This window comes from Oncorhynchus gorbuscha, linkage group LG14 (assembly GCF_021184085.1).
Source record: "Oncorhynchus gorbuscha isolate QuinsamMale2020 ecotype Even-year linkage group LG14, OgorEven_v1.0, whole genome shotgun sequence".
Classification (NCBI taxonomy): Eukaryota; Metazoa; Chordata; class Actinopteri; order Salmoniformes; family Salmonidae; genus Oncorhynchus; species Oncorhynchus gorbuscha.
In genome coordinates, this window is record NC_060186.1 from 13,612,693 (window position 1) to 13,638,701 (window position 26,009).

Sequence of the window (26,009 nt, forward strand, 5' to 3'; positions counted from 1 at the left end):
GCTAGACAGGCTGCTGGAGAACAGAAAGGGATAGGGCTGTCTGACATACTTGAGGATGGTTTCCCCTGGTGTGGAAGTACAGAAGGAGGTATTATTAGGGGCAGAGCAAAATATGTCCATATTCAGACTGCAAAAGCCACATTGAGACCAAACAGAGCAGTAGTGTGTGTCTCCAACAACCCAGCTGTCCAATCATTTTAAAATGATGTACTTCCATCCTTCTCTCCCCATAGAACCATGGAGCAGGCAGGCATAGCTTCCTGTCTTCATTGAATTAGCCTTAGCATCCTTAAACAACCAGCAGGCACCATGTCAATACGCTGAGCTGGCTTCCTCTCCTAATGTCCGAAGACTTCAGATTTAAGGTGAAACTGACCTGAATGGTGGAAGACTACTACTGGGGATTTGCTGCTTCCTCACCTGGCTTTCCCAGTTCTCCCAGATCATTGGAAGGAGCCTAGGGCAGGGAGCACGGAGTCGGCTATTCTTGAGAGAATTTGGAAGCTGGTTGCAATAGAGTTATTGTTGTGTGGTGACTGACGATTATTAAATTGCTCCTGCTGCTGGAATATGTGTATGGAAATATATGGGCCCTTCTCCAAATCCTTTGTTACCTAGTATTAATACATGTTGCCATCTAGCGGCCAATATTTTTCTCATTCGTAATAATACAAAGTAAAGGTTATTAAGATGTAGAGTACAACATACATTCACATATTGTTATAACATATTAACCAGATTTGTTGAATCAGGGCTGTTCACTGTGTATGATATTTTGTCTCTGGGGATACATACTTTAGGATAATTGTGATGGTGAGCCATGAATTAATTCTTACAGGAACTTTGCATTCAGCAAGCACAGCACGCGCTCAGCTGATTCGGCAAGTTTCTCACTCACCTTACCCACAAACCACCGCGCTTCCTTTTCCCCTAACGCCTGCAATCATGGCGGATGTGGTGCAGGCGAAAGTAACCGAGCAGAAGCTCGAAGAAGAGACGGACCTGAATGGAGATGCAGAAGAGAAAGAGGAGGTAGACCCTTCCGAGGAGACAGCCAAGAAGAAAAAGAAAAAGAAGAAGAGGAAGTCGGCAGGCCCCGGTAAGAGTTACAGACAGGCCAGTTACCGCTGAGCCGTGCGTGCCTAGAGAAAAGTGTGCCTTGTGAATCGTGCGCCAGGCCTTCTGAAACAAGCCTCGCTCTCATAACACACCCGTAGCTCTATAGCTAAGCATGGGGCGATACATCTGTCAATCCGACCACGAGGCCGAAATGTTAGTAAACAGACGAAAATAGTCATACAAGCAAACTTAGTAGTTAGTTAGTTGGCTAGATATCTTGCTAGCTTAGCCGCAGTTCGTAGTCCTTTGCTGGCATGTTCCACAAGTCGCTAGCAAGTTCAAAGCCGAGTTTTGATGTTTCATAATGTGTGGTGGAATGCTATTATGTTAAAGTTAACTTTCTTACATAACGTAAACGCCAAAATACAGTTTGATTACATATACTTCGATGATCGAGGTTTTAACTGTGTTTCATGATAACTTATATATTTAACACTAACTAGTTACGCATGACTGACCACAATGATTGTCCCGTTGCCTGCTAGCTATCTATGAAATGTCAAGATGCTGTTTTGATTCAGACAAGCATGCTCACTGAACACTGCACACTTACTGCTGACATAACGTCATCCTCAGCATGTGCTATTTCGAGCAACCCATCTTCTTGTAACAAGCTCAACTAGCTACAGCTCGCATGCATTTGTCTAATGGATGTCGGACAGTTGCCCTTTAAATTGACATACACAACATTTAGCTTGTAATGTGTGTGTTTACACCAGCAAAGCAGGCTTAGCTGCGTGGGTGTGTGCTGGCCCCCAAGGTTATACACAGATGTTAATACTCTCCCCTCTCCTGCCAAGTCCCTGACCTCGGGGATACACTTTGCGGAATGGGATCATTGTCCACAGTCCAAAAGGATCACTTCCCCACTGGACAGTACCTTCCCTTGCACGCACATAACACATCTTTCATCCTCCCCTCCCACGGGTCTCCTGGATGCTCTCTGTTGTGATGGAGCTGTGGTCGCCACGGCTGCCATGTCGTGGTTAGTAAGATGTATAGGATGAGCTCGCCCATGTGTATCTGTCTCTGCAATTTATGACTGCAGCAGCCGGCACCGAGGCTGAGGGCAATGGAGTGGCTGACGTGACACAACAGCTGGAGAAGCAGGCTCTGGAGGACAAAGAGAAAGAAGAAGATGGGGAGGATGGTAAGAGACCGTAACAGTACTCTACCTTAGCCTAGTACTAGGCATACCCAGAACCACATGGGCTGAGATCCAACCATGGCTCCTCACACCCTGCCGCGGAGCAGCTGATCTGGGTCCAGTCCTGTTGTTGTGCCCCATGACCCAAATCCTCAGCACCCTCAACCATCCACATGTCTGGCCCATCTCTGGCTGTGGACACAGCGCAGAGATGACCTCACACATAACTACATACACATCTACCAAAACATGGCTTGCTGGGAGCTGATAAACTCTTGTGTGATCTTTGAATATGACTAAATTACTTCAAATTCCTCCCCTTTTCTCTCAGATGGAGACGAGGGGGAGAACTCGGCAGGCAAAAAGAAGAAGAAGAAGAAAAAGAAGAAAGGACGTGAGTTGATCTTATTTCATTTGACACTTGAGAATTATGGCTTTCACTTTGTCTGGTCATGTATAGGGTGCAATGGGAGAGTAGACTATGAGCTAGTGATGGATCTGACTGGCTGGCTCTCTGCCTTACTGGTGCACTCTGGAGCATAACCCTGCAGCCTTCTGGGTGCCTCCCCCCTCAGGCTAATGGGCATGTTTGGCTTTTGCCTGAATATTGCTCTGTCACCCCTGGAATTCCAACTCAAACCTTCTAGATAGTTTATTAACTAGTAATGAACGGCTATGTGACTGTTTGTTTTTTCCGGTCTTTCACAGCCAAAGTTCAGACTGACCCTCCGTCTGTGCCCATCTGTGACTTGTATCCAAGTGGTGTTTTCCCCATTGGTCAGGAATGTGAATACCCCTCATTACAGGATGGGTAAGATTCATACACACAATCTCACAAAACACCTACTCTTGGCTTGGTGTGTGGTTTGTACCTGGTTACTGTGGAAGCGTGGCCCAGTCTCTTATTTCCCCAGCACTGTGTTATACTAGAGTGGCAGCTCCTCTGATCATCATGCTATACCTGTCCAACCTTCAACACAAACTGGGGAGGGAGGTTTGAGTTTGTTCTGAAATAAACAGTGCTGCCTGGCATACTTGCATCAGTTATTGTGGTTATCAGACAGAAGTGACAGGGTGATTCTTCACCTTGGATCTCTTCACTGATGTGAAACTCATTGACATAAAGGGCTCTTAAAGATGCGCTATGCAGAAATCACTCCGCCATTTCCTGGTTGCTAAAATTCTAATAGTTTGCCTAATTTCAGTTTGTGACAAAACCAAGTATAGTGTAGAGAATCATTGTACAATCTTAACTGCTGTAAAATTATATTTTCATACCCCAAAATCATTTCAGCTGTTTGAAGCTGGTTTACGAAACGTAACAGGAAGCATAGAAATATTGCACATAGAACAGATCTACCGCTTCTTAGTCTTGCGTTCAATGAGAACGACAGATCTATAACACACTTTTCTGTGAATTTGGTCAGGTCGCTGAAAAAGTTACATATTGCAGCTTTAGCAACACCCAAAACACTGTTGTCGTCCTCAGCATAATTTGTTTGGTTTATCCTCTAGCCATGCTTGCATTGATTTCCCCCTCAGTCACTGTGCTGGGTGGGGGAGTAAGATGTGTGCGTGGGCACTAACCTTGTTGTTGATCCTCCAGGTAGTCGTGCAATGACAATGTTTGTTAACTTCATTGCTGATCCCCTTGTGAATTTCACGCAGTGATGGGAACAAGTGTGTGTGCTGACCGCTAACCTTGTTGCTGATTCCCCTTGGTGCAGGCGTACCGCGGCGTGGAGGACCACCAATGAAGAGAAGCGGGTTCTGGACAAGGCCAACGAGGAAATGTGGAGCGACTTCAGACAGGCTGCTGAGGCCCATAGACAGGTCCGCCAGCACGTCCGCAGCTTCATCAAACCTGGCATGACCATGATCGACATCTGGTGAGCCTTCATCATCACAGCTGAGATGTTGCTTCCTATATGTCAGTCTTTTCCCTTGCATTCCATCTCTTTTGCATTTCATCTTTTGCATACATCCGTTCTTGCGCTTTCATCCCTTTTATTATCAATTTATATTATCTCTTTCTGTATAACTCATTTCTCTGTGCGTGTGTCTGTGTTTAAGTGAGCGGTTGGAGAACTGTTCCAGGAAGTTGATCAAGGAGAATGGTCTGAATGCAGGCCTGGCCTTCCCCACCGGCTGCTCTCTGAACAACTGTGCGGCTCACTACACCCCTAACGCCGGAGACCCCACCGTACTGCAGTACGACGACGTCTGCAAGATCGACTTTGGAACACACATCAACGGTACACCCCTGCCACAGTACACACACGGTTCAGCTGACACACACATCAAAACATACTTGGCACATAAACAGACACAACTAACCACTCAGACCATGTAGGATGCTGTGCTCACTCCCACTGTGTTTTCAGGTCGGATCATTGACTGTGCCTTCACCGTCACGTTCAACCCAAAGTATGACAAACTGCTGGAGGCCGTGAGAGACGCCACCAATACTGGAATCAAGGTCCGGCATCCATTCACACGCCATCCATTCCTGAGGCCGCTTGATAGAATTTGAAGTAAGTGTAGTTCAGATGTTCAGTCTCATCTCAATCATGCTTCATCAGAGTGCTGGAATCGACGTGCGTCTGTGTGACGTTGGAGAGAGAATTCAGGAAGTGATGGAGTCGTACGAGGTGGAGATTGACGGCAAAACATACCAAGGTACTAAGCTACTGAATATATATATATATATCTCACACACAGTGATTTGTTGTAATTTATGATCGAATATAATTCCTCACAAATGTTAATTTCCAGTGAAGCCAATCAGAAACCTGAACGGCCACTCAATTGGCCAGTACAGGATACATGCCGGCAAGACTGTCCCCATTGTCAAAGGAGGAGAAGCTACCAGGATGGAGGTGTGTATCTGTCTTACTGAGCGTTTGAAGAGCAAAGAGGGAGATAGGGGGGCGAGGTTAGAAAGGCCTGCTGAGTTAATGGTGTGCTGTGGGAGGTTGACCGAGTAATGATGCTTAGTTAATGGTGTGCTGTGGGAGGTTGACCGAGTAATGATGCTTAGTTAATGGTGTGCTGTGGGAGGTTGACCGAGTAATGATGCTTAGTTAATGGTGTGCTGTGGGAGGTTGACCGAGTAATGATGCTTAGTTAATGGTGTGCTGTGGGAGGTTGACCGAGTAATGATGCTGAGTTAATGGTGTGCTGTGGGAGGTTGACCGAGTAATGATGCTTAGTTAATGGTGTGCTGTGGGAGGTTGACCGAGTAATGATGCTGAGTTAATGGTGTGCTGTGGGAGGTTGACCGAGTAATGATGCTGAGTTAATGGTGTGCTTAGGAACCGACCCAGATCCAATTAGCCATTAACACAATACCTGCATGCCTGAATTGGTGTCGTCGGTGATCAAGGAATTTCTATCACAGGATTGCCTGCTCCAATGTATTTGGTTGACTGCAGCAGTGTCCTCCTACCCCAATAAGTGTCCTTTTTCTGACTGATTCCCTCTTTTGCACCACCAGGAGGGAGAGGTGTACGCCATTGAGACATTTGGCAGCACAGGGAAGGGCGTGGTCCATGATGACATGGAGTGTTCTCATTACATGAAAAACTTTGATGTGGGACACGTCCCAATCAGGTAAGTTGGTTGCCTGTGTGAACACTGGACTGTGTATTCCACCCTCTCTCTACCCCTCTCCCCCTTCCTCCCCCCAGACTCCCCCGGGCGAAGCACCTGTTGAACGTTATCAACGAGAACTTTGGCACACTGGCGTTCTGCCGGCGCTGGCTAGACCGGCTGGGGGAGAGCAAGTACCTGATGGCCCTGAAGAACCTGTGCGACCTGGGCATCGTGGACCCCTACCCCCCACTCTGCGACACCAAGGGCTCCTACACCGCCCAGTTCGAGCACACCATCCTGCTCAGGCCCACCTGCAAGGAGGTGGTGAGCCGAGGGGACGACTATTAAATACGGAACCCAACCTCATTCAAACCCCTCCACCCCAATACAGAGAGTAGACACACTGAACCGTCTGCCTGCAGTTCCAACAGAAAAACAGCATCTAAATACAGGACCTTGCTTTGGTATCTTCTCATTTCTCCCACCTTGGCAGAGAGCAGCCAGTAAGGGCTATGAAAAATGCTGCTGTAAGGTACCCCACAATGCATTTTTACCGCTACTTAAGAGCGAGCATGGAGGGACGAGCTTATGTAGCAGCAGCTGAATCTTTTTTCCCCCTCTTTTATTTTGGTAACCACAAAGCTTAGTCGTCCCCCTGCTAGAGGGATCTGTGGACACGGTGTCTCAGCAATCTTCTGAAGCTGGAACTACCATAGAATCTCAAACTGTTACAGTTCAACTGCTTAGAACACCCAGTATTTAGACCCAGTAAGAATGTGAAGAAACAAACCTTTCCTTACCAAAATAAGTACCTTCCTCTCCCTCGAAATATGCATAGGGAAGGGAGTGTTTCCTAATCATGTGACCTGATCAGGAAAAACTCCTGGCCCTTACTGCTATACAGTTCTTGGTTCAGACTCTGGTCTTTCAGCCTGACCCTACAGTGTTCTGGTCATCGGGTCCTGACAGTTACTAGTCACTCGATTGCTCGTCAGAACCCTGAAATTGTACAACTCTTCCCCTTTCGAGTTCCTGGTGGGAACGATGACTAGACAACCAACCATGCATCTACAGCTGTATGTTTGGCTTCATGATACAGGGAGAGGACTCTGCACTCATCTTAATAAACAAATACTGGAGAAGCGATTTGTGAAATGGCTGCTGCCACTATATGTGCTTCATTTTGAGTTCCCTGGAAATGTTTTTGTAAGAAAACTATTGAAATAAATAAAATTCTCTCTGTATTCCTGCACTGGGAAGAAATCCTTGATTCGCTATATTTAATTTGTTTAACTAGGCAAGTCAGTTAAGAACTACTTATTTACAATGACAGCCTACACCAGAATATGCTGGGCCAATTGTGCGCCGCCTAATCACGGCCTGATTCGAACCAGGCTGTAGTGACGCCTCTAGCACTGAGATGCAGTGTCTTAGACCTCTATGCCACTCGGGAGCCCACTGTCCTTGCAGGCCTCCAGTAGATTCGATCAGAGAGGAAAAGGCAAATATTTCACTCTGTCCAAAGCATTTCTTTGGGCTTATTTTGGCCAACGACTCCCATTGTTAGGGGGGAGACATGAGCGTCTCGTCATTATATACAAATCTTGAGTCTAGTAGGCAGCCGCCATTATGTATACCCTATTTAGAAATAGTCAAGTGAAAGGGCTACAGCATGGTAGGAACCTTAACTGAATTAGTGGTGCGGATTTAAAAAAGTACACAAATTAGTGTTTTTTTAGAAAAATGAAAATATATTCTCATGAGGTAATTCTCTAAAAATTGAGGTAAGAATTTGCATAGTATCACTTCCATAAATGTGTACACACCCGAGGCAGTATGAGCACAATGCCAACATACATCGGGTGGAAATGTGCTTTGAATTCTCCCCAAAAGGTGAATCTAGAGATGAACAGCATTTAGGTTGAGGGCAGTTAAGCTAGTACCAGCATGGAGAAATCTCTCACACACACAGTTTCAAACACGCAGCAAGGATCTACTTGCACCAGTCTGGCTATTTTATACTTACATTATACAGAGCCAACTATAATGTGTGAACACATGCTGGTATACACACACACACACACACACACACACAGGTCAGACCTGCTGGTGACTCCAAACAACTAGAGGGGGAAGGAATCAATTACAAAATCTCTAACAGTCAGTGGCCCTGTTTTTAAACATAACTTCTGTGAAACATCCTCGATGTCAGAGTATACAAAAATACATTCATTATTCTAAATGCTGGCCTGGGTAGGACTGCTACAAAGAACTGATACCAAATGCACTTCTGGCAAAGGAACTACAAAAATAGATATGTTCTGATAACGAAGGGCACTTTTCTATGACAATTATGACTGCTGTCGGGATACCAACCAAAAGTTAGGAGGCAACAGGCCTAAAAACACCAGCACCACTGAAGACAGAGGGCAGCATTCAGCTGGAAACTGGTTATAAAATAGATTTTCCAAAACCAATCAAAGAATATATCTTGCAAATGTTCTGTAATTGTTTTTGGGGGAAGCTGAGATACTTTTTAACCGTTTCCCTCGTGCTTTGGCGTGAGGTCAGTAGTCAATTATAAACCATTTCCTGACCGACCAGACTTACTACAGAGAGCGATACCAAAGATGGTGGATAAATTAAGATGTCCCACTCAGGCTGTTTATCTTTTCTTTTTCATTTTTTTTTTTTAAATATCACCGTTCCGGTCCACTTAAGTGGTGGCTCTCCCATAGGCACCAATGCATTAACAGCTGGGTCTGGTCTGCTTAGTTCATTGACTATATATTAATCAGAAAATAGGAGCGAGGGAGGTGTCTCGCTTCCCCTTACGTCTCTGGGAAACTAAAGGGGTTAAACTCTAAAACTATTTATGGAGGGAATTATCTGTTTCAGTCTACATTCCAGTTGAGAATTTGACTGACATCCCTTAGTCAACTGTCTAAAGTGGCTGTGAGAAACACTGTAGTTGATTCAAATTGTTTGAGAAAAAGAAAAACAGCACAGAAGAGCAGAAGGTTGACACCTGAATAAATCTGAACTACAGATTACACAGTCACACCTGGCCAAAGTCTGTCTCTACTCCTGTAAAGGCGTGTCTATAATACAACGCACAACTTGGCTGATACTCTTGATAAAATAAACCTTTACACTATCAAACATGTTTTCCTTTTCTTTTAAAACCCATATAAACAACATGTACAAGAGATTCACAAAGACAAAAATAAATTTAAAAAAGACTGTCCTTTGTCTTTTAGAAAAATAAATGATAATTTTATCATTCCTCCCCCCCCAGAGGAGATAAAAATGAACACAAAGGAAGAGCGTGAGAGGGGGGGGGGGTTGAGATGTTTTGGTGGTGGTGGTAATGCTGATGATGTCACATCACTGGACTGCTGAGGTACAAAGGAGGAGGATTGGGGCGGGGCTCAGTGGGTTCTGGTCCTATAGCGGCCTGTCTTTGTCCTGAGTGAAGCGCTGCGTGTAGAAGAGTATGTAGGCCTGGGCACCACACACCTCCTCCACAGAACACACATTCAGCTTAGAGTCATTACAGTGGACCCAGAACCCTGACAGAGGGAAAAGGAGAAGAGAGAAAGGGTATTAGATGTAGGTCAATTCCAAGAAAATGTATCAAGAGAAGGTTGTGTGTCACCTTTGTATTTGTAATTTTTTTACATAAAAATTTATTTTTCCGTGTGCGTGAGATGTTCTTACTTCCTTCTTTGTTGTAGCAGTAGGCAGTGTAGTGGCCAGAGCCAAAGCCCTTCCCATGATGCATCACCACAGCGGACAGTTCGTACAGGAAGTGTTTGGGGGTCGGGGAGCCGGCAGGGGCCGGACTGGGGTATGGCGAGCCCTTGGGGGAGGGGTCTCTGCAGCAGTATGGCTCCATGTTGAGGAGCTGGTCAAAGCTGACGTGGACCCCGATCTTCTCCCTGTGGTTTCTCCCAGACCACCTGACGACCAATCACAAGCACATCAACAAACCAAATCACCAAATAAGACAGTTAGGGTGTTTCAAATGCATGGTTGTGTTAAGGTTCTTGAGCAATTGCTATGTGCTCAATGGTTACCTGCAGTGTTTGAGGTGCATGGGTGTGTTGTAGTCATTGTGTGGTCATAATTAGGTCAGTACCTGAAGCGTTTGAGGTGCAGGCGCAGGACCTGAGGCAGTTTGTGAACCATCAGCTGTTTCTGAGCTTCAGTCAGGATGACAGGCTTGGAGGAGTACCTCCGCCGCTTACCTAGAGACAAGAGTGAGCATTAGACAGGACCAGAGTAGTGAGGAGTTGAGCGTCTGGAAATCCCCGCTCATGGGGCAGTGTTTACCTCCTTGAAAGAGAATATGCCAGGCCTATTGAGCCAAAACCAATGATTGTATAGATAATAGAACAAAAATGAACTAAACATTTAACCCAGAGTCTTAGCCCAGGCTAAGCCGGGTGAGGTTCGGGTGGTTTTACTACGGTAACCCCGGGCGTCACAGGAGCATTTAGCTATTTGATTTGGAATTTTAAGACCCATTGGACTATAACAAAAATATATAATTTGATTAATTTTTGACCCTAACTTAAACTGAGATTTTTATGGGAACTTTTGTATTATGCTAATAAGATTGGGTTTAAGAGATCAATGTTTTTTATTTGACACTTCAAAACAAACTTCCTTTAGATTTTTAGATTTTTTTTGGGGGGGGGGCTATTTGTTCCATGTAGTGAATCTGTTATTCATTGCGTTTGTATGGGCTAATAGCAGTAAGGCCAAAACATGTTTTTCATTAAAAAGATGTATAAATTGTTTTGATACTTAAAGGGGTCTTAAAATTCCAAATCAAATAGCAAAATGATCCTTGGTATGACACTTAAAATAGTTCCATATAACTTAGTAGAACCCCCCACCCCGGCATAGACCGTGTTTAGAGCCAAAAATAATGGGTTGAATACACATATAAAAAAAAAATAATAACAAATGTTTCCTGATCTTATATCTCTCAAATATAGGACAAACACTTCACGACTACTTTAATTTTGATATTTTTAGGGAACTATCTGTTCCATAACGCTTTTGTATGGGCTAATAGAATGAAGGTTTGTTTTGAAGTGTCTGTCCTATATCTGAGAGATATAAGAAAGATCAGCAAACATTTGTTTCTTTTTTACATGTATTTAACACCTTATTTTTGGCACTAAACAGTCTCCGTATATACTTCCACTCATTATTCCATCTGGTACTGAGGGTCCTTTAGACGAGTCGTGAGGCCTGTGGTTGTCCTAGAGCAAAACAACCAACCTGTTCGTGAGAGTCTCACCTTCGCACAGATGGGTCATATTAGTGTGTAGCCCAAACTGTTTGGATGCTACAGACAGAATTTGGCAGATCGGCTGTACCTACTTCAGACGAGTCCCAAGCCGTTTGTGGGGGTCGTAGAGCAAAACCGAGAACAACATGTTCGTGAGAGGGGTCATCTGTCCATAGAGGGGTCGTAATAGTTTGAGCGCCAAACCGTTCACACGCTACAGACGATTTTGTGTGAAGACCAATTTTCGGGATATCTCATGGTGAGAAACACCGCTTTTAGTTCTGTCACCTCTCACCGCAGATGCGGTGGATAGAGACGCATCCAATGCAACAAAAAAAACATATCTTGCTTAAACTGAGATTTTTTATGGGAACTTTTGTATTATGCTAATAAGATGGGGTTTAAGAGATCATTTTAGCGTCTGCTAAATGACTTAAATGTAAATGTAAATGTACATTTTATTTTATTTAATACTTTGCTACAATGACATAGCTAGCTACCAAACTCGTTATTTTCTGTTAGCGTGTGCACATACTAAGTACACCATCATGCTTTCGGGATACCTGTCTTTTCAGATTCCACAGTGATTCTTTAGTTGTCGACACAATATCCCTGCACTCCCTCTCTTGCTCCTCATCTTTGTAAGGCACCTTGATTTTTCACCTGTGTGTTTTATCAGTTCCTTTCTGAAAATATTTACCATACTAGATAACAGTAACTAAAGCAAGAGGATAAAGCAGCACACAAGTAGACTACAAATGCATGCTGGTCCGGGCATGCCCTGAGCTTGTGAAGTGAGCGCTACTGGAGCCAAATTGGAGTGGGCGAGAAGGCCGACGCTCCAGCCTTTGGGAAACTCGCTACAGTCAAATTTAGCATGCTCCGCTCCATCTAAGGCCACATGCTCTGGACAGGGCTATGTGAATACTAATTCAGTCTAACTATAGTACTGGATGGTAGTTTGACATGCAGACAGAAATAGAGAAAACTTAACTGCTTTTGCAAAATTACTGTACCTCTAACAAACTTACCATTGAATGAATGTGTGTTTGTGTGTGCCTCTGTCACTCACTGTTGCACTGGTCGCAGGCGTAGATGTTGCCCTCCAGGGCTTCGGTCTCTGTGAACTTGGCCAGCATCTCCGTCAGCTGGCACGAGACCTGCGCTGCGCTCTCTCGGCTGTTGCTGTGGTAACGCTCGGGGAACTCCAGCGATAGGTCCCAGAAGGGTTCCACCGTGTTGGAGCGGTGGTCACATGCTAGACACGTCACCTGATGGAGGGGGAAGAGAAGAGAGAAAGAGGTGGGGCAGAGAGAGAGGGAGAAAGTGAGAGTTGGGGGGCAAAAGAGTGAGAGGAGGGAGAAAGTGAGGATGAAAGAGAGTTGTGTGAAGGCAAGCCAAGGGCAGCTGAGCTAACTAACGCAGTAGCACACACAGGAACTGGATTATCTGAGATACACAGCTTTAGAAACATTTGCCCCCCCCCACTCACACACACACTCACCCCCTTGTTAGGAAAGAGCAGGTGTGGGTGTATGCTCAGAGAACTCAAGACACTCCTCTCTTTCACACACCGAAACAGCAAGTACACACGTTCAGTCACACTCACTCAAGGGTAAATCGATTTGAATTCAATCACTTTAGACAGCATTCCTTTTGATTTAAGCAAACCTTTCCATACATGTTTGGCCATGGAAGAAGTGGTCTGAAATGGACTTTTGAACCTGAAAAACATTCAGGGGTTAAAAGGTGTTCAATGTTTTGCATACCCCACCCTACAGGGTGAGACATCCATGTCTTTATCACTGGAAAAGATAAATGGTTGAATTTGATATCATTTAAAATGCTTACAAACAGGGTTGTAAAACTATTTGATAACTTCTTTAAAAATAAACACTACCGTTCAAAGGTTTGGGGCCACGTAGAAATTCCCTTGTTTTTCAAAGAAAAACACATTTTGTCCATGTTAGGGATAGGGGGCAGCATTTTCACTTTGGATGAATTGCGTGCCCATAGTGAACTGCATCCTACTCTGTCCTAGATGCTAATACACTGCTCAAAATAAAGGGAACACTAAAATAACACATCCTAGATCTGAATTAGTGAAATATTCTTATTAAATACTTTTTTCTTTACATAGTTGAATGTGCTTACAACAAAATCACACAAAAATTATCAATGGAAATCAAATTTATCAACCCATGGAGGTCTGGATTTGGAGTCACACTCAAAATTAAAGTGGAAAACCACACTACAGGCTGATCCAACTTTGATGTAATGTCCTTAAAACAAGTCAAAATGAGGCTCAGTAGTGTGTGTGGCCTCCACGTGCCTGTATGACCTCCCTACAACGCCTGGGCATGCTCCCGATGAGGTGGCGGATTGTCTCCTGAGGGATCTCCTCCCAGACCTGGACTAAAGCATCCGCCAACTCCTGGACAGTCTGTGGTGCAACGTGGCGTTGGTGGATGGAGCGAGACATGTTGTCCCAGATGTGCTCAATTGGATTCAGGTCTGGGGAACGGGCGGGCCAGTCCATAGCGTCAATGCCTTCCTCTTGCAGGAACTGCTGACACACTCCAGCCACATGAGATCTAGCATTGTCTTGCATTAGGAGGAACCCAGGGCCAACCGCACCAGTATATGGTCTCACAAGGGGTCTGAGGATCTCATCTCGGTACCTAATGGCAGTCAGGCTACCTCTGGCGAGCACATGGAGGGCTGTGCGGCCCCCCAAAGAAATGCCACCCCACACCATGACTGACCCACCACCAAACCTGTCATGCTGGAGGATGTTGCAGGCAGCAGAATGTTCTCCACGGCGTCTCCAGACTCTGTCACGTCTGTCACATGTGCTCAGTGTGAACCTGCTTTCATCTGTGAAGAGCACAGGGCGCAAATGGCGAATTTGCCAATCTTTGTGTTCTCTGGCAAATGCCAAACGTCCTGCACGGTGTTGGGCTGTAAGCACAATCCCCACCTGTGGACATCGGGCCCTCATACCACCCTCATGGAGTCTGTTTCTGACCATTTGAGCAGACACATGCACATTTGTGGCCTGCTGGAGGTCATTTTGCAGGGCTCTGGCAGTGCTCCTCCTTGCACAAAGGCGGAGGTAGCGGTCCTGCTGCTGGGTTGTTGCCCTCCTACGGCCTCCTCCACCTCACACCATGACTGACCCACCGCCAAACCTGTCATGCTGGAGGATGTTGCACAGACTAATCTAAGTTTGATGTGTTCGGACCACAAAGAACATTCGTGAGATGCAGAAAAAATGAAAAGATGCTGAGGAGTGCTTGACGCCATCTGCCAAGCGTGGTGGAGGCAATGTGATGGTCTGGGGATGCTTTGGTGGTGGTAAAGTGGGAGATTTGTACAGGGTAAAAGGGATCTTGAAGAAGGAAGGCTATTTTGCAACGCCATGCCATACCCTGTGGACGGCGCTTAATTGGAGCCAATTTCCTCCTACAACAGGACAATGACCCAAAGCACAGCTTCAAACTATGCAAGAACCGTTTAGGGAAGAAGCAGTCAGCTGGTATTCTGTCAATAATGGTGTGGCCAGCACAGTCACCAGTTCTCAGCCCGTTTGAGCTGTTGTGAGAGCAGCTTGACTGTATGGTACGTAAGAAGTGCCCATCAAGCCAATCCAACTTGTGGGAGGTGTTTCAGGAAGTATGGGGTGAAATCTCTTCAGATTACCTCGATGCATTGACAACTAGAATGCCAAAGGTCTGCAAGGCTGTATAAAAAAAAAGAAGATTTAACCATGAAAAAGCCGATTGAGACACAAGAGTCTATTTTTCAAAGGAGACCTGGCCAAGAAGGCAGCACCAATCAATACATTACATAATTAAAACATACAACATTTAAAATAGCATTTTACACTCCTCTGTAACAGAGTCTCCCATCAATACTTTAAATTAATTCAGTGACACTAACATATCTAGATGAAGCATGGATTGTAGACTATTCCATATGTCTGGTGCACAAGAAGAGAAGGCAGTCTTGCCTAATACTGTGAATGTCCTGGGGACTTTAAGTAGCAACCACCTAGCAGACCGGGTATGGTAACTATTGGTATTGAAGGAGACCGTACTACAGAGGTAAAGAAGGAGCCCAAAAGGGCTTTGTAGATGAATAATAATAATAATAATATATGCCATTTGAACACAGTCATGTGTAGTGGTGGCGGGAGAAAACCCTGGCGTATTTGAGCTCAGAACCCTGAACACATATAGTGGGGCAGTATTTAGTCAGCCACCAATTTATCCCACTTAAAAAGATGAGAGAGGCCTGTAATTGTCATCATAGGTACACTTCAACTATGACAGACAAAATTAGGAAAAAAAATCCAGAAAATCACATTGTACGATTTTTAATGAATTTATTTGCAAATTATGGTGGAAAATAAGTATTTGGTCCCCTACAAACAAGCAAGATTTCTGGCTCTCACAGACCTGTAACTTCTTCTTTAACCTGTTAAGCTTACCCCCTACTTTTTCGAACATTCTGTTAAAAATCTCGCAACATTTCAGCGCCCTGCTACTCATACCAGGAATATAGTATATGCATATGATTAGTATGTGTGGATAGAAAACACTCAGACGTTTATAAAACTGGTTAAATCACGGCTGTGGCTTTAACATAACGTGTGTTTCATTGAAAAGTGCAGGAAAATCTGATCACTGAAAGTGGAAAAATATATCCATCCGCCGCTTCAACCCATTGTTATGGGCGAAAGACATTAAATATGGCTGAGGTTGCAGTACCTACAGCTTCCACACGATGTCAACAGTCTTGTCATTTGCCTAGGATTTGTTTCTTGGTCAAACAAACAAGAGACAGCCCATTTCTTCCAGTCTCCGACCGGATATTTTGGTTGAGAAATAGACGGACAGTATTTCAAGATGGATCCTATAGAAAACACTACATCTCGTGATTAATTTGATCGCTTATTAACGTTTACTAATACCTAAAGTTGCATTACAAAAGTATTATTATATTATATATTTCGAAGTGTTTTGTGAAAGTTTATCGTCGACTTTTTGAATTTAAAAAAATGACGTTACGTTATGAAACGCTATTTTTTTCATTTATCACACAGTCTACATAGAACGATATCTAGGCTATATATGGACCGATTTAATCGAAAAAAAAGACCCAATAGTGATTATGGGACATCTAGGAGTGCCAACAAAGAAGATGGTCAAAGGTAATGAATGTTTTATATTTTATTGTGCGGTTTGTGTAGCGCCGAATATGCTAATTATTTTGTTTACGTCCCCTGCGGGTCTTTTGTGGTGTTACATGCTATCAGATAATAGCTTCTCATGCTTTCGCCGAAAAGCATTTTAAAAATCTGACTTGTTACCTGGATTCACAACGAGTGTAGCTTTAATTCAATACCCTGCATGTGTATTTTAATGAACGTTTGAATTTTAACTAATATTATTAGCATTTAGCGTAGCGCATTTGCATTTCCAGAGCTCTAGATGGGACGCCTGCGTGCCAGGTAGAAGCAAGAGGTTAAGAGGCTCACCTGTCCTCCACTCGTTACCTGTATTAATGGCACCTGTTTGAACTTGTTGTCAGTATAAAAGACACCTCTCCACAACCTCAAACAGTCACACTCCAATCTCCACTATGGCCAAGACCAAAGAGCTGTCAAAAGACACCAGAAACAAAATTGTAGACCTGTGCCAGGCTGGGAAGACTGAATCTGCAATAGGTATTAGGAAATGAAAGACATACAAGACCACTGATAATCTCCCTCAATCTGGGGCTCCACGCAAGATCTCACCCCGTGGGGTCAAAATGATCACAAGAACGGTGAGCAAAAATCCCAGAACCACATGGGGGGACCTAGTGAATGACCTGCAGAGAGCTGGGACCAAAGTAACAAATTCTACCATCAGTAACACACTACGCCACCAGGGACTCAAATCCTGCAGTGCCAGACGTGTCTCCCTGCTTAAGCCAGTACATGTCCAGGCCCGTCTGAAGTTTGTGAGAGAGCATTTGGATGATCCAGAAGAAGATTGGGAGAATGTCATATGGTCAGATGAAACCAAAATATAACTTTTTGGTAAAAACTCAATTCCTCGTGTTTGGTGGACAAAGAATGCTGAGTTGCATCCAAAGAACACCATACCCACTGTGAAGCATGGGGGTGGAAACATCATGCTTTGGGGCTGTTTTTCTGCAAAGGGACCAGGACGACTGATCCTTGTAAAGGAAAGAATGAATGGGGCCATGTATTGTGAGATTTTGAGTGAAACCCTCCTATCAGCAAGGGCATTGAAGATGAAACGTGGCTGGGGTCTTTCAGCACGACAATGATCCCAAACACACCGCCCGGGCAACGAAGGAGTGGCTTCGTAAGAAGCATTTCAAGGTCCTGGAGTGGCCTAGCCAGTCTCCAGATCTCAACCCCATAGAAAATCTTTGGAGGGAGTTGAAAGTCTGTGTTGCCCAGCAACAGCCCCAAAACATCACTGCTCTAGAGGAGATCTGCATGGAGCCAAAATACCAGCGACAGTGTGTGAAAACCTTGTGAAGACTTACAGAAAACATTTGACCTCTGTCATTGCCAACAAAGGGTATATAACAAGGTAAAGAGAAACTTTTGTTATTGACCAAATACTTATTTCCCACCATAATTTGCAAATACATTCCTACAAATGTGATTTTGAAGTGTACCTATGATGAAAATTACAATTGGTGGCTGACTAAATACTTTTTGCCCCACTGTACAACTGTATCTTTCTGCCAATATAAAGTGAGGTCCAACCTACCACGTGGTACAATGTGCAATGGTAGGTGAGTGACTTGGCATTTGTAATAAAGCGCAAGGATGCATGATAAACAGAGTCCAGTCTCGGTAAGACAGATGAGGTTGCATGCATATACAACAAGTCACCATAATCAATTACAGAGAGAAAAGTGGCCCGAACAATTTTTTTTCTAGGCATAAGTGAGAAGCAAGCCTGATTACAAAAATTTAAAAAACAATTTCAAGTTAAGCTTTGTCACAAGATTATCCACATGAACTTTAAAAGGACAACTTGTCATCCAACCAAATACCTAGGTATTTGTAAGATGACACTTTAATGGATATGTCACCAGATCTGACCATGCTAACCTTTACCAGAGTTCTAGCTCTGGTAAAGGTCATGAATTTAGTTTTTTGTACATTCAAGACCAGTTTAGGACCATAAAAGGAGGACTGCAGTGACTGAAAAGCAGTCTGCTCTTCAACAGTCAGAGGAGCACATGAATACATGACTGTCATCTGCATAAGTAACTTTGCTGGTTGCATCCCATTTCCCAAATCATTAATAAAAATTGAGAACAACACAGGAGCTAAAATGGAACCCTGGGGCACAGCTCTACTAATCTCAAGAAAGCTAGACTTGTGATTGTCAGTATATACACATTGTGTTCCGTCAAAGATGGTTCCTAAACCAATTTACTGCCCCTTCACTGAGACCAATGTTTCTGAGTCTAGCTAGAAACAATTCATGGTCAACTGAATCAAAGGCCTTTGATAAATCCACAAACAGAGCAGCACAATGTTGCTTTTTATCAAGTGCATTTATGATGTCATTTACCACTGCCATAGCTGCAGTTGTGGTACTGTGCCCCGATCTAAAGCTAGACTGAACCTCGCTCAGTATGTTCTTTTCAATGAAGACGTCTATGAATCCCTGGTTCACTAGGGATTCATAGACTTTGGCTAGGATAGGGAGTTTGGAGATAGGACGATAGTTATTAGCATCTGAGGGATCTCCACCCTTCAGCAGTGGGAGGACATAAGCAGATTTACAAATGCTGGGTATGGAATTGGTCAAGAGACTCAAGTTGAAAATGTGAGCAACAGGTTCAGTGATAATACCAGCTGCTATCTTTAAGAGGTAGGGGTCCAGGTTGTCTGGACCTGCAGACCTTGTAGTGTCTATAGCCTTTAGAGCTTTATAGACCTCAGTATAAGAAACAGGCTCAAAATTAAAATGGTTCTCATAGCTATTATGCTGCAAGGATTCTCTTAGAATGGCGGGGATCTATGTATTTCAGAACTACACTGTACGTTCCATGCGTGGAACCTAACTTCTGGGTTTAAACTGAGCTTTTTTGTTTAGTTTCTGTTTGTAAGTTTGTTTAAAATGTATGTATTGAGAGACGCAATGATGGGGATGGGGTGAGAGAAGCACCGAGCGGGAAGAGGAAAATGGTGTACGTATGTATATATGTATATATACATATACCTAGGTATGTGTAAGTGAGTGCTGTTTTCTTTTTGTTGCTTTGCCTCTGTTGTTGTATCTCTTAATATGGGTGAAAATTGTGAAATTCCAATAAAAAAATACTGTTACAAAAAAAAAAAGAATGGTTCACATGAGGGCCTATATCATAGTTGACAGTAACAGAGCTTACATTAGAGGCCTGGGCCCCACCATTATCAAAAACTGAACCAGCAGATATGAAGTGATTGTTAAAAAAAACCTACAAAATCAGCTTTGTCCTTCACTTCATTGGAATCCATCATTAAATGGTCAGGAAGGCCAGAGGATACATTACAACATGACACTAATTTGATTCGCTTCCAGAACTTGGTAGGGTTGTTTAAGTTCTCTGTGACAGCATTTAAATAGTAATCTGATTTGGACGTCCCGATCAATCCTGTGCATTTGTTTCTTAGCGCTCTGAAGGAGGTACAGTCAATAGGAGCATTTGGATGTCTAGCTTGAGCCCAAGAGATATTTATCTTTCTAATTAATTCTGCCAAGTTATCTGAAAACCAGGGATTGTCCCCTCCACTGATTCAAAATGTATTCACTGGGGAATGCTTATCCCAAATCGACACAAATGTCATATAAAAATAGTCCCAGGCAGTGTCAACATCGGGAATCAGACTTACTCTGTCAATATTATGGTACAGATCATGTAAGAACGCTTGCTCATCAAACTGTCTAAAATGTCTTTTAAAAATATAACGGGGTTTGGCTTGGGTCATTTTTGTATTTCTAACACAAGCAATTGCAGTGATCACTGACATCATTACAGACTATCCCAGTTGATGTGTATTCGTTAGCATAATGTCCAATAGCGTGGATTTGTTAGGTGCTCTGGGATTCGGTCTTGTCGGCACATTATTTTTTTAACCTTTATTATACTAGGCAAGTCAGTTAAGAACAAATTCTTATTTTTAATTAATTGAGCGAGATTCAGAGTCACACAGTTCTTTAAAAGAGTCCGATACAGATCTAAGCATGTCTCAGTTCAAATCTCCCAAAATAATGAATTCAGAGTCATTTAGCTTGTGCAGGACATCAGAAAGAGAGTTAAGTGAGTCTCCCGATGCTGGTCTGTAGCAGCAGACTACAGTGATGTGGGAGTCCTCATATACATTTACTTTAACTGCAAGCATTAAAAATGTTTGGCTTTGGTAATTGAGAGAATTTCAGAGGTGTTAAACTCGGATATCATATAAATTCTAACCCCTTTACTCACCCGAGCCATTCTAAAAAACTGTGTACCCATCAATAGAAATTGAGTTATTTGCCTCAGATTACATTAGCCAAGTTTCTGATAAAACCACTACGTCTGCATATTCTAATCATGTCTATTTCTGGAAATAGACTTCTGACATTAAACATGCAAGAGGCCAAAACCTGCTCTATTTTCAAAATCATAGGGAGATTGCATGGTATTTACCGGCCCAGGGTTTGGTCACACATTACCAGAAATCAACAATAAAAGCATAACAATATATCTCATTTGCCCAATGAGTGAGGACTTGGTGGAGCCAGCACCATTGTGAATAAAACAAACACAGGAAAAAAAGTAATTCAATAGTTTTTGATTTTGGAAGAACGCCATCAAGTATAGGTCCAGTTGCGTTTGAGAGAGGTACAAATGTAATTGCAGAGAGAGACCAAGTTCCTGGTGGTATTGACATGGTCTCGTCGGAGTGTTTGCAAATTGTAGGGCATAAGGCGAAGATAATTCACTCACCCATTGATCATTCAGCCTATTTAATCCAGGATGGCATTAAGTAAAGAGCAGGCACAGTAACAGATACATAATACATAATACGGTTTTTAGAGGCCTTTCAGCACAGTGCGCAATGACCTGTAGACCTAGATTTTCCCACAACGCATCAGGTTTTCCAATCCGATAACCACTTCTCCACTCCTAGCCTTCAGTGCGCACCTGCATTCGCGTAGCAGGCCTGCGCGCAGACAGACACTCCTGACTCGGCGAGCTCCAACTCCAGAAATGTATAGAAAAAAATAATGACATTCTCAATCTTAAATCTTTGTACAAGTAAATTTTGTAAAAATAGAGACTGAGATCTAAAAATAATAGTTGTTATATACAGCACCCACCTTCACATAAAAAGTATTTGCTTCTGTAAACAGGATCAGGGTCATTAAATCTCTGATCTCAAGGATCACACAAACGGATAGACTGATTGGCTAACATCTTGGAGAATTGCCACAAATGGAGGATTCTTTGATGAAAGCAAAGTTTGAAGGACAATTATTATTTAAATTAAAAATCATTATTTTGAACCTCGTCAACATCTTGACTATATTTCCTATTCATTTTGCAACTAATTTCACGTATGTTTTCATGGAAAACAAAATACATTTCTATGTGACCCCAAACTTTTGAACGGTAGAGGTTAAAAATGTCAATAACAAAACAAAAATCAAGTAATTATAAAGTAGTTTGACAACGCTTTTTGTAAACTTTAAAATAATATAAATCTCAACCATTTATCTTTTCCATTGATGAAGACATGGATGTCTCTTGGTATGGTATGCAAAAGGGGTCAACTTCGAGCACTTTTATCTCTAGTGTTTTGGCATTCGGGTCCAAAAAGTCACTTTCTGAGCCGTTCTACAATGGGCAAGTATGGAAGGTTTAGTTCAAATCAAAGGGGGTTCCGTCGAAAAGTTTATGAATTCAAATGGATTTACCCTTCCATTAACTATTAAAATGATGGAGCTTCAGAGTGTGTTGATCTGCCATTGAAATGTCCCCATTTCTTGATTGGAGCCAAGCACATTTAGACGGTATCATTTTGGCATATTGTATTTTATATATATTTATTTTATATTACTATCAAGACAAAAATGTGGTAACAGTCACACACATTGTGCAGTATAAGCTCCCATCCAAATCCTCCAGTAAGATCACTACTAATAAATGTAAAGGCCCTTTAATCCCTTTTCAATCCATTTTAAACCATGTCCAGACTGGTGAATCGCAGAAGTGTGTGTGTTTATCAGTATAAAAATGTGTATCAGTCTGTGTATATCTGTGTTTGGGAGAGTGTGTGCCTCTCTCTCTCTTACCTGGCTGAGGAGCTGACCGTGGAAGATGGTGTTGACTATGCTGAGCACCTGCTTGATGAGATGTCTCTGTCCGGTCGACACACCAGCAGGCGGCGTGTGAGTCCCTGTGCTCTCCAGCTCGTGCTGCACCTTGTCAAGCAGCTCACACAGGAACTCCTGGGCATCCTGCTGGGCGTAGCCCCGGAAGGCTGGGATCAGCTGCCACACCGAGTGCAGCATGGCAAAGGGCGACACCAGCGCCCACTTGCCCGACCACATCACCTGAAAGAGTGTGTGCAGCTCGTGGCACAGGGAGATGTGCTTGGAGCTGGGCTCCTTGGGCTGAATCAGCTCCATGCTCTGGGCCCTGGAGGCACCCCCCCGCTTAGCCCAGCACCCACCTGGGGGCCTCTCCTCTGGGCCAGCGGGAAGGACGACACAGGGCCCCCGGGGCTGGGAACCACCAGCTGGCCGTGAACGGCCGAGGCAAGCAGCTCCAGGGCCTGCGTCAGGTCCAGCTGGAGGAAACACTCCCTGAAGATGTGAAGGTGGCTCAGCACCTGCAGGATGGAGTTCATGTAGCACGTGTTGCCTAGGTTACGCAGACCCGTGACACCCGGAGTGACAGTGGGCCGCCGTTTGAGGGGCGAGTCGCCCTGTTTGGGGGGGGCACGGCGGGGGGCCGGGAAGGGGGCAGTCCGGGCTTGGGCAGAGGCGGCTCTGGGTTTGCCTTTGGTGGAAGAAGAGGGGGTTGAGTAGCGAGAGGGTTTGGGAGCAGGGGTTTTAGGGGGGCGGCCCATTCTCTTGGGGGTGTGAGTGGCGGGGCTCTGGGTTCTTGGTTGTTGGGCGAGGGGGGTCTGGGGTGTGTAAGTGATGCTGTGGTTGCGTGTTCGTGTGGAGCAGGGGGTGACAGCAGCAGCAGCAGCAGCTCTCTGGCTGGCTCTCCTCAGGCGGTGACTCTTCCTGGGTGGGGCACTCTCCAACGCTTCCTGTAGCTGCCTCTTCAACGTCTTCCTCCTCTCTCTCAACTCCTTCCTCCTCCTCTCCTCCTCCTCTCTCTGCCTCTCCTCCTCCTCCCTCCTCTTCCCCCCCTTCTGTCAGGCTGAACCAGGTGTGGAACACTCGACCCATCAGTGCCCGGCGGCGGTGCCAGAGCGCCGTGAACATGCGATCCTCGTCCCTCAGCTGCAGTTCGCTGGAGCCGCAGGGCTGGGGGGCGTCGGGCGGAGCGCTAGCCGATCTCAAGATGCGTCCTGAGCGGGTGGTGACCTCGTAGCGCTGGCTCTGGATGGCGCTGAGCGTGGAGCGCAGCAGCTTGAGGTCTCCCGTCGCGTTGTCGTTGAGCACGTAGTCGTCACATAGGTAGCAGAAGACATAGAGCTCGTTGACCTCTATGGCCAACGGGTGGTGATGCTGCAGGAAGTGCTGCAGGGCGTGCTCCTCGATGTAGCGGCCGCACGCAACGTGGGCACAGCCCAGGCAGGCCCACACCGACTCTGTGGTGTTGCAGTCCACGCAGTGCCACTTCTGGGGGTTGAGGATGGAGTGGTCTGGGGCCAGCCTGAGCCGCCCCACGTGCTTACACCTGTCCATCGCACACACTTGCTGGGGGGCTCAGTCCGTGTGTGTGTCTGTGGGTAGGCGAGTGTGGATGTGACACGTCCACACTGGGGCTTCAGATCACCATGGCAAGCTCAGAAACTGGGCGGTCCCACGGCATGGCTTTATCTGGGGAGGAAGAGAAGAGAGAGACTGAGTGAGTAAGGCAGTTGTACAAAACTCTTTAAACTTCTCTAATCTCCTCTCAGTAAAGGCCTTACCCAAATCGTATAAAGAGATCCTTTGTTTTACAAGATGCCCGTTAGTGAAAACAATTGTATCAAAACCTTTTTAACCCACAACCCATTCTGGTCTTTATAATAACTTGTGGTCATGCATTTTACCAGTTAGCTCTCTAATATGGGTACTTATTGGAAAAAAAACAATTTTAAAACTGGACAATATCCTGAATGTTGACTGTGGTGATCAGATGTGGCTTTCTGCCATTACAGATTTCCTTCCTCTAATGTACCCTTTAAAACAGTTTGCATAACACTGGGGGGTTAGGCACTTCTGTAGCACTATTTGAAAACTGCTGGGGTTGGGGTTTTCTGTTTTAGAGTCTCAGCTCCATCATCATAACCCCCCAATGGGGCCAAAGGGAGACTTAAGCCTAGAAAACAAAAGGGGGGCAGAGCTGGGAGGGTAGAGCACCCTTTGTATGTGTACAGGCAGCCTTACAAAGAGAAAGAGGCAAGAGAATAGATGGATATAGAAAGGGAAAGGAGAAAGAGGTGGATAGGAAGATCAAAAGCGAAACTAAACTCGAGGATCAGAGGATGCCAGTCCCAGCTACTGTTACCCTTCTCCATAAACCAATCTATAGTATATTTAGGAGGAGAAACAGGACAAGGCCAACCCTGACTACACAGGTCCAAGTTCTAACGGGTGTTTGTTTACCATGCAAGACTCCCTGTGTATGATTTAAATAAGTAGCTGTTACCACTGAAGGAGTGTCTGTCTGTCAACATTGTACCCCTTTGACTCCCACTGTTTTTATATAACATTTAATCAATGCAATTGTGGTTTTATAACCATCGACAATCGTGATACATTGTTTCGTTTTTTTAAAATCCACAATAGATCTGGTGGGCAGTTACTAGCAAGGACATTCCTTTCCTTCTGCTTCATTTTACCCAGTCAACACTGATAACATAAAGCGAGAGATGTGTGTTTTCAAACCTGCTAACTCAGCTAGCAAGCTTTCCCAGACGTGTTTACCACTTCACTAACGTTACCTCACCCGACATTGGTAAATTGTCCCCACAAGACAACTTTGAAAACTAGATCTAGCTAACAAATGTCACCCAAATACTGGTAACTAACCGCTCCTTCTTCTATCCTGATGTCACTAACTATCTATAGTTATAACACGGCTAACGTTACTGCTGACAAGAACCTACTCGTAAACTTATCGAGAAGGATATCAAAGGCTCGTGCGCGCGCCTAAGGTGCCCTTGTGCTTTCTCTCTCCGTCGGGCGGTATGTATCTTCTAAATAAACACAAATCGAATATCTAACGTAAGATAGGTAAACAATCGCTAGTAAAATAATAAAGTATCCAGCTAGTTTGTTGGCTAACGTGGTGAGTAACAGAGCTAGCTACATGGCTAGCAGCAACCAAGCTAATATTGTCAAACCAAGTCTAAATACGTTAGGGGTCAATGCGTCAGTGTTTTAATTGTTTATCAAACATGGTAGTTACTTTTCAGAGGAATGTGTACACCATTACAACTGACACGAATTGTAAAGAAAGCCGAAATGTAAAAAAAAGTACCATACCTATCCTTCACGGCACTTATTCCTCTGGTACTAAAACGGTCGCCATCTTGTATCTACTCTTGTCGCGTGGTGTTGGCTCGAGCACGTCCTCGGTAGGGTAGCGTCAAGTGTCGTTGCC

At 44.4% G+C, this 26,009-nt stretch overlaps 2 protein-coding genes across 3 annotated transcripts; one reads left to right on the plus strand and one right to left on the minus strand.

The window, feature by feature from the left end:
* The first annotated feature begins 917 nt into the window (after window positions 1-917).
* LOC123994476 (methionine aminopeptidase 2-like) lies at window positions 918-7,104 on the plus strand. Of its 2 annotated transcripts, XM_046297104.1 has the most exons (11): window positions 919-1,099; window positions 2,168-2,269; window positions 2,598-2,660; window positions 2,975-3,077; window positions 3,994-4,155; window positions 4,340-4,521; window positions 4,651-4,745; window positions 4,849-4,945; window positions 5,042-5,145; window positions 5,763-5,878; window positions 5,956-7,104. In XM_046297104.1, the coding sequence occupies exons 1-11, from the start codon at window positions 946-948 to the stop codon at window positions 6,206-6,208; spliced, it is 1,431 nt and encodes a 476-aa protein (XP_046153060.1). In that variant the 5' UTR covers window positions 919-945; the 3' UTR covers window positions 6,209-7,104. The 2 variants fall into 2 exon arrangements, with proteins under 2 accessions (XP_046153061.1, XP_046153060.1); XM_046297105.1 differs by lacking the exon at window positions 2,168-2,269 and having other exon boundaries at window positions 918-1,099.
* Window positions 7,105-7,852: 748 nt separating this feature from the next.
* LOC123994475 (ubiquitin carboxyl-terminal hydrolase 44-like) lies at window positions 7,853-26,009 on the minus strand. Its single transcript, XM_046297103.1, is given in 8 exon segments — window positions 7,853-9,432; window positions 9,581-9,822; window positions 10,002-10,110; window positions 12,238-12,436; window positions 22,532-22,917; window positions 22,920-23,592; window positions 23,594-24,238; window positions 25,892-26,009. Coding segments are annotated over 7 exon segments (2,244 nt in total). The 5' UTR covers window positions 24,104-24,238; window positions 25,892-26,009; the 3' UTR covers window positions 7,853-9,307.

Coding starts and splice junctions, on each gene's coding strand:
- LOC123994476 (XM_046297104.1), top strand. CDS start 946: ATGGCGGATGTGGTGCAGGCGAAAGTAACCGAGCAGAAGCTCGAAGAA. Junction 2,270..2,597: donor AGAAGAAGATGGGGAGGATG/GTAAGAGACCGT, acceptor CTTTTCTCTCAG/ATGGAGACGAGGGGGAGAAC. Junction 5,146..5,762: donor GAGAAGCTACCAGGATGGAG/GTGTGTATCTGT, acceptor TTGCACCACCAG/GAGGGAGAGGTGTACGCCAT.